This window comes from Micromys minutus (assembly GCF_963924665.1).
Source record: "Micromys minutus genome assembly, chromosome: 2".
In the NCBI taxonomy this organism is placed as follows: Eukaryota; Metazoa; Chordata; class Mammalia; order Rodentia; family Muridae; genus Micromys; species Micromys minutus.
This window is the reverse complement of record NC_137971.1, coordinates 14,244,022-14,256,639: the sequence shown is the minus strand read 5'-3', so window position 1 is coordinate 14,256,639 and position 12,618 is coordinate 14,244,022. Positions and strand designations below refer to the sequence as shown.

Sequence of the window (12,618 nt, the reverse complement as noted above, 5' to 3'; positions counted from 1 at the left end):
AAGAACTCCTAGCCTGCCAGGTTTCTTTCCCATGGTAGGTCTGGCTAGAGGAACCACGTCTCATCCCTTGATCCTCCTTCACATCATTTCTGCCAACATTCTGAGCCTCTCCCTGGCTCCATCACTGCCCGTCTCCTTTCCCTTCCCATGCTACAGAGCAGCCGTTCACAACACCAAGATGATCCTACATGTGGGGAGGCAGAGAGGGGAAGTGTGGGCAGACGGACAGTCCAGGTCAAAGTGGGTTTGAGGAGCTGCGTTAAGGGCCAGGATAGCTCTGCCTGGAGGCCGAACAGCAAGGCGGAGTGGGGTTCTGTTTATGACAGGCCTCTTGCCAGGAGCAAAGCCGATGCCTGGTAGGTCACGAGGATGCTACTTGTTTAGATTTCAAGTGTGTTTGCTGCATGCCTCACGTAGGACCAGTTGGCTGCCTAGGCCACCTCTGGTGGATTTTCCCCAGGCAGAAGGATCACTGGATTCATTTGCTAGGGTGGAGGAAGCATGGAGTGTTTTAAAGCCATACGAATACTTTGAACTTGCTTTTGCAAATCAGCGCCAAGAGAAGCCAAGAGAGACCGGCACCGGCAGGCTGGGTGAGCTTGGAGACTTTGATGTCCTGAGGAAAGGAGTGGTTTTCTCTGACAGCAGAGTAACTAGGCTCTGGAGAACACAGCACACACGCACGCACAGTGTCTCTGAAGGGCCTCCAGACAGACAGCCTCCTGCTAGATAGCTTTTTGTTTTCAGCGGGCTTGGGAAAGCAAGAATAAAGAACTCTTCAGTATTGTGAGACTTTTCCTGAAAGCTTTCACTGCCTTTTCCTGCGTTTCCTTCTGAACTGGTTTATCCTGAGGTCTAAGAGTTTGATTTTTTTTTTCAAACCAGTTTTCTGATTTATTATTGTGTGAGCACAGTTATGCTCACACAGACCGTACGTGCAGAAGACAAGGTGTCCCTCTGACGCTGGGGAGCTGGTGCTCTCCTTCCATCCTGGCTTTGGGGCTCAGACTCAGGTTGTCAGGTTTGTGTGACAAGCATTTTTCCTCCTGAGTCATCCTCCTGGCCTGAGTATAAGACTTGGAAGAACCATGAAAGCCCTGAAGGTAGATACTTGCACTGAGGAGGGATTTGGTATAAGCTCTGTCCTGTCTTCTGCCTTCTCTCTGTAGCTACAGGGACATCCAGTAACTGCCTGGCCTCCCACCGTAGACACTCAGCAGCATGCCTTGTTTATGGCTGAGGCCTGTGTAGTAAAGCTGGAGCCGACCCCGTGACTCAGGTTTCCCCTGGCAGCCGTCCGCTGCGCTGTCATCCAGGGGCAGGGGCAGTAGCTGCAGATGTCCTCCTTCAGGTTGAGTTTCTTTGCTTGAGCAGGGTTTTCCTTCAAAATTTTGAGGTTCGTTACGCTAGCAGCAGTGTTTTCTCTATCTCTGTGTCCCATTTACCCAGGGTGGTGCTTGGCCCAGACGGACCGTAGTCAGATATGGCAGATGACTGTGTGTGTTCCCGTGCTAGTGTGTCTGTGCATATGTGTACATGTGTACTTCTCTAAACCTGGAACTGGCCACATCAGCTAGGCTGGCTAGCCAGCGGTCCCTAGGCCTCCTATCTCACGTCCTTGGTGTTTCGATATGACCCTTCCTCACCCTCTACTCCCAACTGTGTTGCTGGAATTACAGATGACCCTCACTATACCTAACTTTTTATGTGGGTTCTAGGGATCCCAACTGAGTCCTACACAGGCACACTACCAACTGAGCTATCTGCAGCCCCTGCCTCCTCCCTGAGACACGTCCTTACCATGAGTCCTAGAATGGCTTGGATTCCACACACTGTGTAGCCCAGGCTGGTCTTGAACTCAAAGCAGTCCTCCTGCCTCATCCTCCTGAGTTTTAGGCTTACATAAGTAGCCACCATGCCTGGTTAGTATTCCATGTCTTATGCATGAAATATATTCTTAAAATGTACGTACACACACACACACACACACACACACACACACTCATCCACCAATGCTATCAATAGACTTTGGCAAAGTGCTACGTGGTTACTCAGCAGTGTTTTTTACGTAGGTGCCCCGAGGAGGGATAATGTGAGTCCTGAATCAAGACTCTTGAGAATAATAAGTAAAAGTGATCTAGTAAATTGAAATTGGTCTAGGCCAACTGAATAGGTTTACCATCCTTTTCTAAGGTGCGGGGGGCTGCAAGGAGAAGGTTTTTAGTTTATTTGGTTTTTTTTTTTTTCTCTGTTTATTCTGGGTTTTGTTTGTTTGTGACTATCTCCTGTAGCTCAGGGTGATTGTGACCTCCAATCCCCCTGCCTCCACTTTCTAAGTGTTTGGGACGATAGGTGTGCACCACCCTGCACAGTTTCTGCAGCGCTGGGATTGAACACGCGGTTTCTCACACTCTGGGCAAGCATTCTGCCAGATCAGCTGCGTTTCCAACCTGCGCTTTGCTTTCAAACCATCTTCTGGATCTTACTGTTAACCACCTGGGAGGGAGTCTGGAGGGGAGACCGGAATGACTGGTTGGATGGTAATTCTAGAGTTCTGTTTGCATTCAGCATTCCAGAAACTCTCAGAAAAGTGATTTCATCTGCGGTTAGCCACAGGACAACTGTCGCCATCCTAGCAACTGAGTTTTACACTGCATATGATAACTTCTCGGACATACACAGAGCACGGCACCCCCTCTCCGTCTGTCCTGTCTGAGGGGAGCCTCGCTTTTTACCATGTGGCTCTGTGTGTTACAACCCTTCCCTAAAAACAAAACAAAACAGCCTTGGTTTTTTTTAAAAAATTCTGCTGTATTTAGGGTGTTTCTCGTTATCCTGTTTCCTTAATGGGATAAACGCCGGCGCTGTTTGGGGAGCAGACAGACAGATGACCAGGTGTGGGTGGGTGGGGGACAGGCAGGCAGTGACCAGCTGGAGGCGGGTGAGGACGGGCAGTGGGTACAAACTGTAGTTGTCACATGCTTTGTTGCTCCTTGATTTTGTAGGATAAGGAAGCCTGTGTGGGTACCAACAATCAAAGCTACATGTGTGACACAGGACACTGCTGTGGACAGTCTCAGTGCTGCAACTACTACTATGAACTCTGGTGTAAGTCCTTGCCCAGGGGGTTCTTGGCATCCCAGGGTCCCGGTTACTGCCTCTGCTCCTTGGGAAACCGCGGGCTGGCCAGCCTTTTCTGATTCTCTTGGGGACAGTGTTGGTGAGTAGAATCTGGTTCCGGGTCCCAGAAGTGATTCCTTTCTAGAGGAGGAGGGCTTGGGCCCGCTTTAGGCACCACGGGCTGAGGACTGGGGGATGTAGTCCACACCTCTTTGGAGGTCAGGGTCCTTAGGCAGTGCTTCTACCTAACACATTCTGTGCCTTGCTCTTAGAAATCGGATGAGGCGACAGTGTTGAGTACCAGACAGAGTGGGCTGATGGCGATCCTGAGGGCAGCAGTGCCAGGGGACTGGGCTGTTTCCCCAGATGATTCTGATCCCCTACCCTGCCTTTATATAAAACCAGGTGTTGGCTGGCTTGTCAAACCATGCCTGCTCCTATTTGTACCGTCCCCTAGGCCCCCTTTCCTCTCTCTGTACCCCTCCCCCAGTCAGTGATACGGTAGGAAAACAGCTAGGACCAGTATTTAATCTGGCAAAGAAACTGGACTCCTGGCTGGGAAGTGTCTCTCCCAGTGATATGCAACGAACTTTTAAAGCCAGCTTGGGTGGGTCCTTCAAACAGGATCTCTTCCTCACCCTTACCCTTCCAGGACCAAGGCCACTGATCCACAGGAATTCAGTACAGGAAAGGACAGGGCCTTGAGACCCCCAGCAGTCCTCCATGTACAGAAGCAGGAGGTACAGAATTGCTATTTTAGCCTGGGGTGGAGCTGAGAAACTGATTAGGGAACACCAAGTGCCAAGCAGGTGGACTGGATGTGTTTAAATGTTTTAAAATGCAGATAACCACAGGGTTCAAATTCTCCCTCCCACCCCTTGTCAAAACAAAAGGCGAAGTCAGGCTGCCAAAAAGCCACAGAGCTCTGGTTTGTTTTTCTGGGGCTGGGCCCAGCCGGCATCACTTATGGAAAGACTGGGAGTTGCTGATGGTTCTGTCTCAGATTGACAGAGCCTCCTGGGCCGTGGCGGAGAGAGCAGACAGACTCAGTCAGTAGCCACCAGAATTGGGTCACCAAAGCCAGGGCCAGAAGGTGGGCCAGTGGCTGGGGAAGCAAATGGCAGGGAGGTTGTCTGAGAAGAGGGCTGCCCGCTAGGGAAAGGAGGAGGCCCACCAGAGAGCATACTCTCACACTGTACCAGGTTCAAGGCTTCCCAAGCTCTAGGGGGGAGGGGAGGAAGGGAGGCAGGGAGACCACAGATTGAGGCATTTGGAGGTCTATGTCCAGCAGTGGCTTCTTGGGCAGGAGATGCCTAGTGCGTGTTTTTTGTCCCCCTCAGGAAATCCCTGTAAAAAGTATGTTGGAGGGGGCTTGGGGGTTGGAATGAGCTGTGAAGTTCTTAGCAAACTACAGTTGCTGTTTTCTTTTTTTCTTTTGGCTTTTCTTTGTTTTTTAAGACACTCTCTGTATAGAGTCGGTCTGGAAATTGCAGCATAATCCAGGCTAGCCATGCGCTCTAAATTCTGCTACCTTGGCCTCCCAAAAGCTGAAAAAGACACTTTTTGTGGTTTTAAGCCACGTTCCCTCTAACTGCCTTTCAATTTTGCCAGAAATGCAAAAGTAACTGGCTTTGAGTGGTTTCCCGCACACCCCCACCCCCTTTTATGGAAGAAAAAAACCGAGCCAGGAATCATTGGCGGGTCAGACTAGGTGCCTCTTCATTTCACAAGAAAGGCCCTGGGGGAAATGCCGTTCTCACCAGCCCTTTACCTGTACTAAACTAAACTTACCTGTGTCCTGAGGACTGACCTATGCACAGTGTACAGACTTGCACAGACACACGCTGACCTTGAGTTCTCTTTAGCAAGTTTTCAGTGTGCTGTAACCTGAACCAGTCCCTGGGCCTGTGTGAGATGGGGACACATGCTCCTGTTTTACCAGTGCAGTGGCTGAGACCAAGAAGCCTGCATCACTGTTCTCAGTCATTCAGCAAATCCGGTTCCTCTGGCCTTGGAGCTCAGTGCCTTAGCAGAGGCCTATTTAAATACAGATTTCCAGGCCCTGCTCCCTTCAGATCTGAGACAGACATGAGAGCCTGCCGTTCCAGCAAGCTTTTAATTGATGCCATGGCCTCCTCTGTTTCAGAAGTGGCTTGAGGGTGTAAGTCTTGCATCGACAGTGATCAGACGGAGAAGATAGGCAGTGTGAGCTCGCAGGCATGGAAGCATGGAGTATATATGTTCAGGGTAGATAGGTTTTACTCTCAGACAGGAGACTGCTGTTAGCTAAGGCACTGTAGCCAAGAGCCACTGTCCCGAGACTGCACAGCACCTGAGAGTTGGGATGAGGATGTTTTGTGGCTGGCTAAGTAGGGTCTTCTCTACCTGTTAGCTACTTATGGTGTCATCCAGGCCTTAAGAAATCACTCTGTTGTTTGTAGCTAAGACATGGTCGAGGGGCCTTCACCTCCCTGCTTGGGGGCTCTAAGGCTAAGCTGGGAGGAGGAGGGCACAGATTATAGTCTCAAAGGGCTTTTGTGCATGTCTAACTTCCCTGAAACAGATGGAGCAAGAGAGACCCCAGAAATCCAGGAGTACCCTCAAAGCCAAGAGGTTGGGGTTCCCAGTTCTTGTCCGAGACTCTTTTCCATTCTCCAGATGGCATTTCCCAAGGAGAAGTCAAAAAGTTGGGTTTTCTGTCCTTGAGATACAATCTGGAGGAATTTTACTCAAGCGTCAAGTTTCCCTTGTTTGAGTGTCAGCTGAGAGGAAAGGCCACCAGTGGGATTTTGAGAGATGATGTGAAAAAGAGACACAGCCAGTCCACTTAATACCAGCCCGCCGATACTTATCCACTTTGTTATTTTCATTACTATGAGAAACTGCCCATACTTATGGGACACTCTGTGATTGATGTCACAACGCACTCGCTTGAGCTGATAACAAGCCAGTTAGCTCTTGAGCACACTGGCTGGCAAGAAGCCTCCTTCCAAGCCCCTGGATGGGGGCAGGATGGTCAGCCGGGCAGCTCATGTCAGTGGACATAGCATCTTGTTCATGGCAGGAGCTCAATAAATAGGAATTGCCTGATTTTTCCACAGAATTTTGCCAAGAGCAGAACCCAGGGGCAGACTTTGGACTTGCTCCTAACCCATGTCTTTTATGGAATAGTTCTGGAGGAGGGGTTAAAGGAGGGTTTCGAGGAAATCTGTCCCATTTGTGAATGCCTGTAAGAGCATCAGCTCTAACAGTAAGCCAGGGGCGGCGCCGTACACGGGCACCGTAGGGAGTGTCTCACATGTGTGCTAACTTGGGTGAGACCGTTGCTCACCCCGTTTTACACACAAGAGGCATAGAGACAGAATCCCAAAGATCACAGGTTATCTGGACTTTGAACCTGTGTAGCTGTGGTCACCCCCCACAGGACAGCCTTACAGTTCAGGCGACACTGTAACCCTGTGGAAATACTCATTTTCCATATTCAGAGATTTTTAGCAGCATCAGGGCAGGAGTTCCTGATAAGAACTGTCAGGGCCAAGGGAGTCACCCTATCCTGTGGGAAGAAGGGGAGCTAACTCTCTACAGTAAGCAGGCTCCCGGGCTCCCTGGCGGGGAATTTCCTGCCAGCTGGGGAGTGGTGGTTTCCCAAGTCTGCTGTGAACTTTAGGGCACATGACTCAGTTCCTACATGGGACTGTGATTGTTTTTAAAAACATGTTTTCCATTTAGTTTAGCATGACAAATGCTCCACAGCAAGGTCATGACTTGGGTGGGAGATGGGGGGTTGAGAAAGGGGGTCATCTAGGTTGGTCTGTGTTTAGGGAGCATGGGGTAGAAAATGTTTGAGGTCAGCCATGGTTGTATAGCAACACCTGTCTGAAAAAACAAAAACAATAAAACCTACCTCTGTATTTCTGAAATCTAACTAAAACATTAAAAATTAGTCCCACCCCGTTGGGACTAATCTCCACCCCTGTGTACAGTCAGCCTACACTCTTTCCTTGTGTGATTCTCAGGACAGTCCGGTTTATGTAGGCCATATCAGACTGTTCTTGGCCTTCCTACCAGATGGGACCAGTTGCTGTCCATTTTTTCTGTCCCTAGAGTGATACCCAATGTGCTACAGGACCCTGTGTTTTCCCTTGTGTGGATCCACACAGACAACTCTCCTGTGGCCGTATGTGTGGAACTGAGAGGCTTACCCAGTTTGCGACAAATGTGACATTACACAGCTGTTGCTCAGCAGAGATGGTTTTCTTCTCAGAATGTTCAGTGGGAAAATGTGGGCCAGGTCACAGGTGTACCCCAGCACACATGAGGCCCTGGAGGCTGCCGCCTGCGGCTCTTCCTCCATTTTCCATTTCGTGGTTTTTGAAAAACAGAAAAGCCTTTCCTATGGTACTTTGGTGAAATAAGTGGACCTCAGTCTTGTTTTAGATCAAGAATCTCTTTAAGACTGCTCTCTCCTGAGCTCAGGGAAATGGTTCAGCTGGTAACTGCTGAGCCAGGACTCCTGGTGGCAGGAGAGAACCAATCCACTAAGTTGTCCTCTGACTTTATACACGAACCATGAGTGAGCACAGAATAAGCAAACATTGGACTTTTAAAAAACAATTTCTGTTTTTAAAAATCTTTAGATCTCACATGAAAAACCTCATAGCACACTGTAGGAGTCAGGACAGGCTAGGTTTTGCTGCAGGAACAAACATGTCCAAAATCCTAGTGGCCGAAACCAACAGGTTTCTTTCTCACTCTTGCTGTGTGTCTGTCGAAGGTGGAATGGGGGCTTTGTTCCCACCTGGGCATGTCTTATAGCCTAGAGCCAGAAATGACTGTCTGGAATACCAACGGGAGCTGATGGAGGGTTTACACAAGCATTCTTGTCTCTAAATGACACGCTGCTTATAGTTTCTGTCAATAGGTAGACTTAGTCAACCTCCCCCAAGCACATAGAACCGGGAGGTTCAGGCCTACCAAGGCACCCAGAGCGAGAGAATTGGGAATTTTTGGTGAACATGAAAAGCGGTGTGAGGCATTTCTCTTGTCTGTCATGACAGGGTTTCCCTATGTAGCCCATGTTGATTCTGAACTGGAGGACTTGCCTCTGTCCTTGCAGACACCTGGCTGAGATTTTCCTAACAGTTAACTTTAAAACAAAAGCTGAGACTGATGCCTTGGATCCCATTTATTGTTGCACAGAAAATGTAGAGAATAAAGAAATACTGGGGAGATGATTCAAGGGGAAAAAGTAACACTAATGTTGATCTTTCTAGAGAGAGATTGAACATGCTTTTAACGTTGAGCTATGAGGTGGGTGTGAGAACAGGGGAGCAGAGAGCTTAGCGGTAGTACGCTCACCTAGCATTTATGAGGTACCAGGTTTAATCCCCAGGGGGAAATGATGGCCTATAGAGATTGCTCAGCCGCTAAACACTGGCTGCTCTTGCTGTCCTGGAGTTGAGGTCACAGCTGTAACTCCAGCTCCAGGGGATCCCCTGCCACCTCGTAGTCAGTGAAATGACTCAGTAGGTGAAAGTGCAAGGCTCCAAGGCTGGAGGCTATACCTGACACCCCAAAGTTGTTCTCCAACCCCCACACACCACACATGCTCGCATGCAAGCATAGACACACACGCAGAATCTACACACCTCTGTTGGTGTACCCATATTTACATAATAATTTAAAAACACAAATGCAATCCTAGTATTTGGGATGTGGAGACAGAAATTTGGCCAACTTGGGCTACATGAGACCCTCTCTCAAAACAAAAACAACAATAAACAGACAAAGAACAAAAATATCTCTTCTCGTCCAATAGCAGCTCAACCTTGGAATTATTTAGCAGATGACTTTTTTGAGAAAAAAAAGTCCTTTCTACTATAAAGAAGTGTGCACACATCCAGGAACACCAGCTAGGATCAGAAAACTGGGCTTCACCCCAGAGTGGCTGCCTGAGGCCCATCCTCAGCGCCCCCCCCCCCATTTTTTTGTTCATATAGCCTGTATTTTTATTACTTTATTTCTTTTCTAGGTTTGCGGTGCTAGGGACCTAGAAGCCACCTCCCCCATGCTTAGCGGACATGAGGTCTACTGTTAAACTACACCCCAGTCCCTATGTGGCAGGTTTTAGAAAAGATTTGTTTTCATTATTTCTAAGAGTGTGTGTGTGTGTGTGTGTGTGTGTGTGTGTGTGTGTGTGTGTGTGTGTTCGTGGTTATGTACACGACGAGTGTGGATTCTCCTGGAGGTAGAATTGCAGGCTGTTGTGGAGTTACATGCTATGTGGGTTCTGGGAACCGAACTTGGGTTTTTTAAAAGAGCAGTGAGTACTTTTGACTCCTGAGTTCTCTCTAGCACAGCTGCCGGCCAGCATCACTACCACCACCTCCTCCCTTCTGTAAAAATATAAACATCTCACTGTGTATCCCAGGCTAGTCTCATGAATGCTTGAGTTATAGATATGCATGAACACACACACACACACACACACACACACACACACACACTGCTATTTTAAATTTATCATTTGGGGGGAACACAGCTGGGAAGTAAAGGCAGATGGGTCTCTGAATTCGAGGCCAGCCTGGTCTACAGAGAGTTCTAGGACAGTCAGGGCTACACGGGGAAACCAAAGAAAAAAACAGTAAAAGTAAAACTGAATTTTTTTTCTCGTTTCATAATTTAAAAGAACAAAACAATTGGAAAAAAAAAAACCCTTAAATGTCTCACAATGCCATGTCTTTTTAAAATGTCATTATTTGGGACTGGAGAGATGGCTCAGGGATTAAGGGCACTTGTTGCTTCTGTGGAGAACCTGAGCTCCACTCCTTTCCTAACACCTTCACGGATCCTCACAATGTACCATGTGTAGCAGCAGCTCCAGGAGAGCCAACCCCCTCTGAGCACCAAGGCACCAGCACGGACATACATGCCGGCCCACACGCATGCACGTGCGTTCTCACGAAGTCATTTCTTTCGGTGCTTCTCCCACGTGTGCCCGAATATATTAAGCAAAACTGGAGCATTAACAGTTTTTTAAAAGCCCTTTCTATCTGCATTTCAAAATTGAGGAGGTGTTCTCATGTGGGGGTTCACCGAGAAAGTGGGAAATGAGACCGCACGCTCGGTGGAGAAAGAAGGGGAGGCTGCCGAACCTCAGAGGCTCAAGGGCTGTGGGGATGGACCATCCAGGCAGAGGGAGATGGAATTGTACCGGATTATAGAGAGCACAGAAGGTCATTTACACTCTCTGGGGAAGAGTGGGGGCCTGAGGCAATTAAAACTTTTCCATCTCTCAGTTTAAGGATTGCACCCTACAGAGGCACACGCACAGGGACAAGCTCTTCTCCTTTGTCCTCATCCGTTCTTATGTGAGGGGCCTCTCTGAAGTCCCCTGCAATTGCTGCTCTTCTAGGTTGGGGTGGGAAGGGGAAAAATACCCATCTATACCAAGAAAATCTGAAGTATTTGTTCAAGATGTCTTATTAATGCTTTCCAGGTTTCAGTCACAGCCAGCCAGCGTGCTGAAGTGACACCGTGGCTCTCCTCACCTGGCCACTCCCTTCCTTCTGTCCCAAGCATCATCTTCCCCTGTAGGAGAAACAGTTTTGAACATATGGCTTGACATAAAGCGACAGGGTGACTGTCTGCTTCTGCATCCGGGGCACTGTCTGGACCTTGTTTGAGCGCCGCCCCATCTCAGCGGTCCTCACTGTGTGTGCCTCTCTGTCTTGCCTCCCCATCCCCCAGGGTTCTGGCTGGTGTGGACCATCATCATCATTCTGAGCTGCTGCTGTGTCTGCCACCACCGCCGAGCCAAGCACCGCCTTCAGGCCCAGCAGCGACAACATGAAATCAACCTGATCGCCTACCGGGAAGCCCACAATTACTCAGCGCTGCCGTTCTACTTCAGTGCGTACCCCACCCATCACCACAGGCCACCCTCAGCAGCTTAGTCACACAGCCTGGACCCAGAGAGATTTTCGGCGGCTAGGATCCCTGCTGAGGGTTGCCATTGGCCAACCCGAATCCCTAAAGTAGGGGAATCACACAGTGGATCAGGCTACAGTTATGGTCCTCAAACCCCCAGGGCCATTCCCAAGGTCACAGCCACCAGGTCTCTGCTCCTTTAACAGGCACATGCATATATGCACACATGCATATACACACACACATTTTATACATATATACACAATATATATATATACACACACATACATACATACATACACACATACACACACACACACACATACATACATACATACATACATACATACATGGTCTCGTGTAGCCCAGACTTGCCTCACATTCCCTATAGAGCCTGCAGATGGCCTTGAAGTAGATTTTTTTTTAAAGGCACATGGTCAATGGAAGTTAGTGGCTTGGGGTCTGGCACTGGGTGGATCGAACACTCAACAACCTGAATTCCTCCTGTTTGGCTTTGCTGCCGTGTTCTGAGCCTTGTAGAGTCTTCATGAAAGGGACAGATGAGAAGGGTGGTGTTGGGACTTTCTGAGAACCAAGAAATTTGTTGATTAGCTGAAACCCAGACTGGAATCCCCTCCACTGTCCTCTCACAAGATCCAGGGATGCCCAGCCAGACATCTTGTCTTAAGCCATCTGTCAAATTGTATACATTATAACATCACAAATGTTTGTACTTCCATAGCTGGAAGGCTTAGCTGCTTAGCCTGCTGCCTTGTGTTAGCAGCTGCTGCTGCCATTTTAAAGGAGGTGACCTGCCTGAGGGTATTGAGTGCACTCAGCAGGGAAATCACCTGGCATGTGTTTAATGAGCCTTGGTGTCACCGGGCCCCTTATAGTCCTCCTTGACGGTGATCCGTCTCTCCTGAGCTGAGTCAAGATGAAGCCTGTTTGGACTTTCCAGATCATCTTCAACCACACTATAGTGAGAGAGGCAACAGGGTTCTGACCTTCAGGAAAATCTCAGACCGTGAAATATCTGTGGGGTAGGGGGAGGAGGCTGTGGAAGGCTTATGCTAGGGTTCTTGAATGAGGCCTAATCACAGACAGAGGAGGAAATGTGCGGCCAGCACTGGAGAGAGCGCTCAGTGGGGAAGAGAGAGAGTGGATCAGCCGTGTTCAGGGTATCAAACCCCCTTCTGGCTTTCTTAGGTACTGCACTTAAGTCTACAAACCCATTCTTTCCTTTGTCTCTCCCTCCCTATACCCACCCCTACAGCTACACACCTACACACACAAACATACACACTTAAAAAATAGAATCTTTGTAAAAGAAAGAAATGTGGAGCTTGTGTGCCCTTGGAACGGGCTCATTCCAGCAAAAAATTATCTCCTAGCCAGTTCACCACATCTGCCGCCCCTTGTCCCTTGACCTCAGGTAGGGAGGAGGTCCTTGCTCAGGCAGCTGCGTCAGGAAGCATTATCAGGTCACATGCCTACTGTTCTTCCTCTAGGCCAGTGAGTCTCAACCTGCGGGTCGTCTAAGAGGAGAGCATCTACATAGCATGTATT

The 12,618-nt window shown here is 48.9% G+C and overlaps 1 protein-coding gene across 3 annotated transcripts in view; it reads left to right on the top strand.

Annotated features, from left to right (window-relative positions):
- WBP1L (WW domain binding protein 1 like) overlaps positions 1 to 12,618 on the top strand; it is a 55,884-nt gene that overhangs the window by 39,637 nt on the left and 3,629 nt on the right. For 2 of the 3 annotated variants that reach the window (XM_080912129.1, XM_080912130.1), the window contains exons 2-3: positions 3,006 to 3,108; positions 10,870 to 11,031. In XM_080912129.1, coding sequence (XP_080768255.1) covers positions 3,006 to 3,108; positions 10,870 to 11,031 — 265 coding nt within the window. Of the gene's footprint in view, positions 1 to 3,005; positions 3,221 to 10,869; positions 11,032 to 12,618 lie in introns of those variants that run through there. The other variant, XM_080912131.1, reaches the window with a different exon arrangement.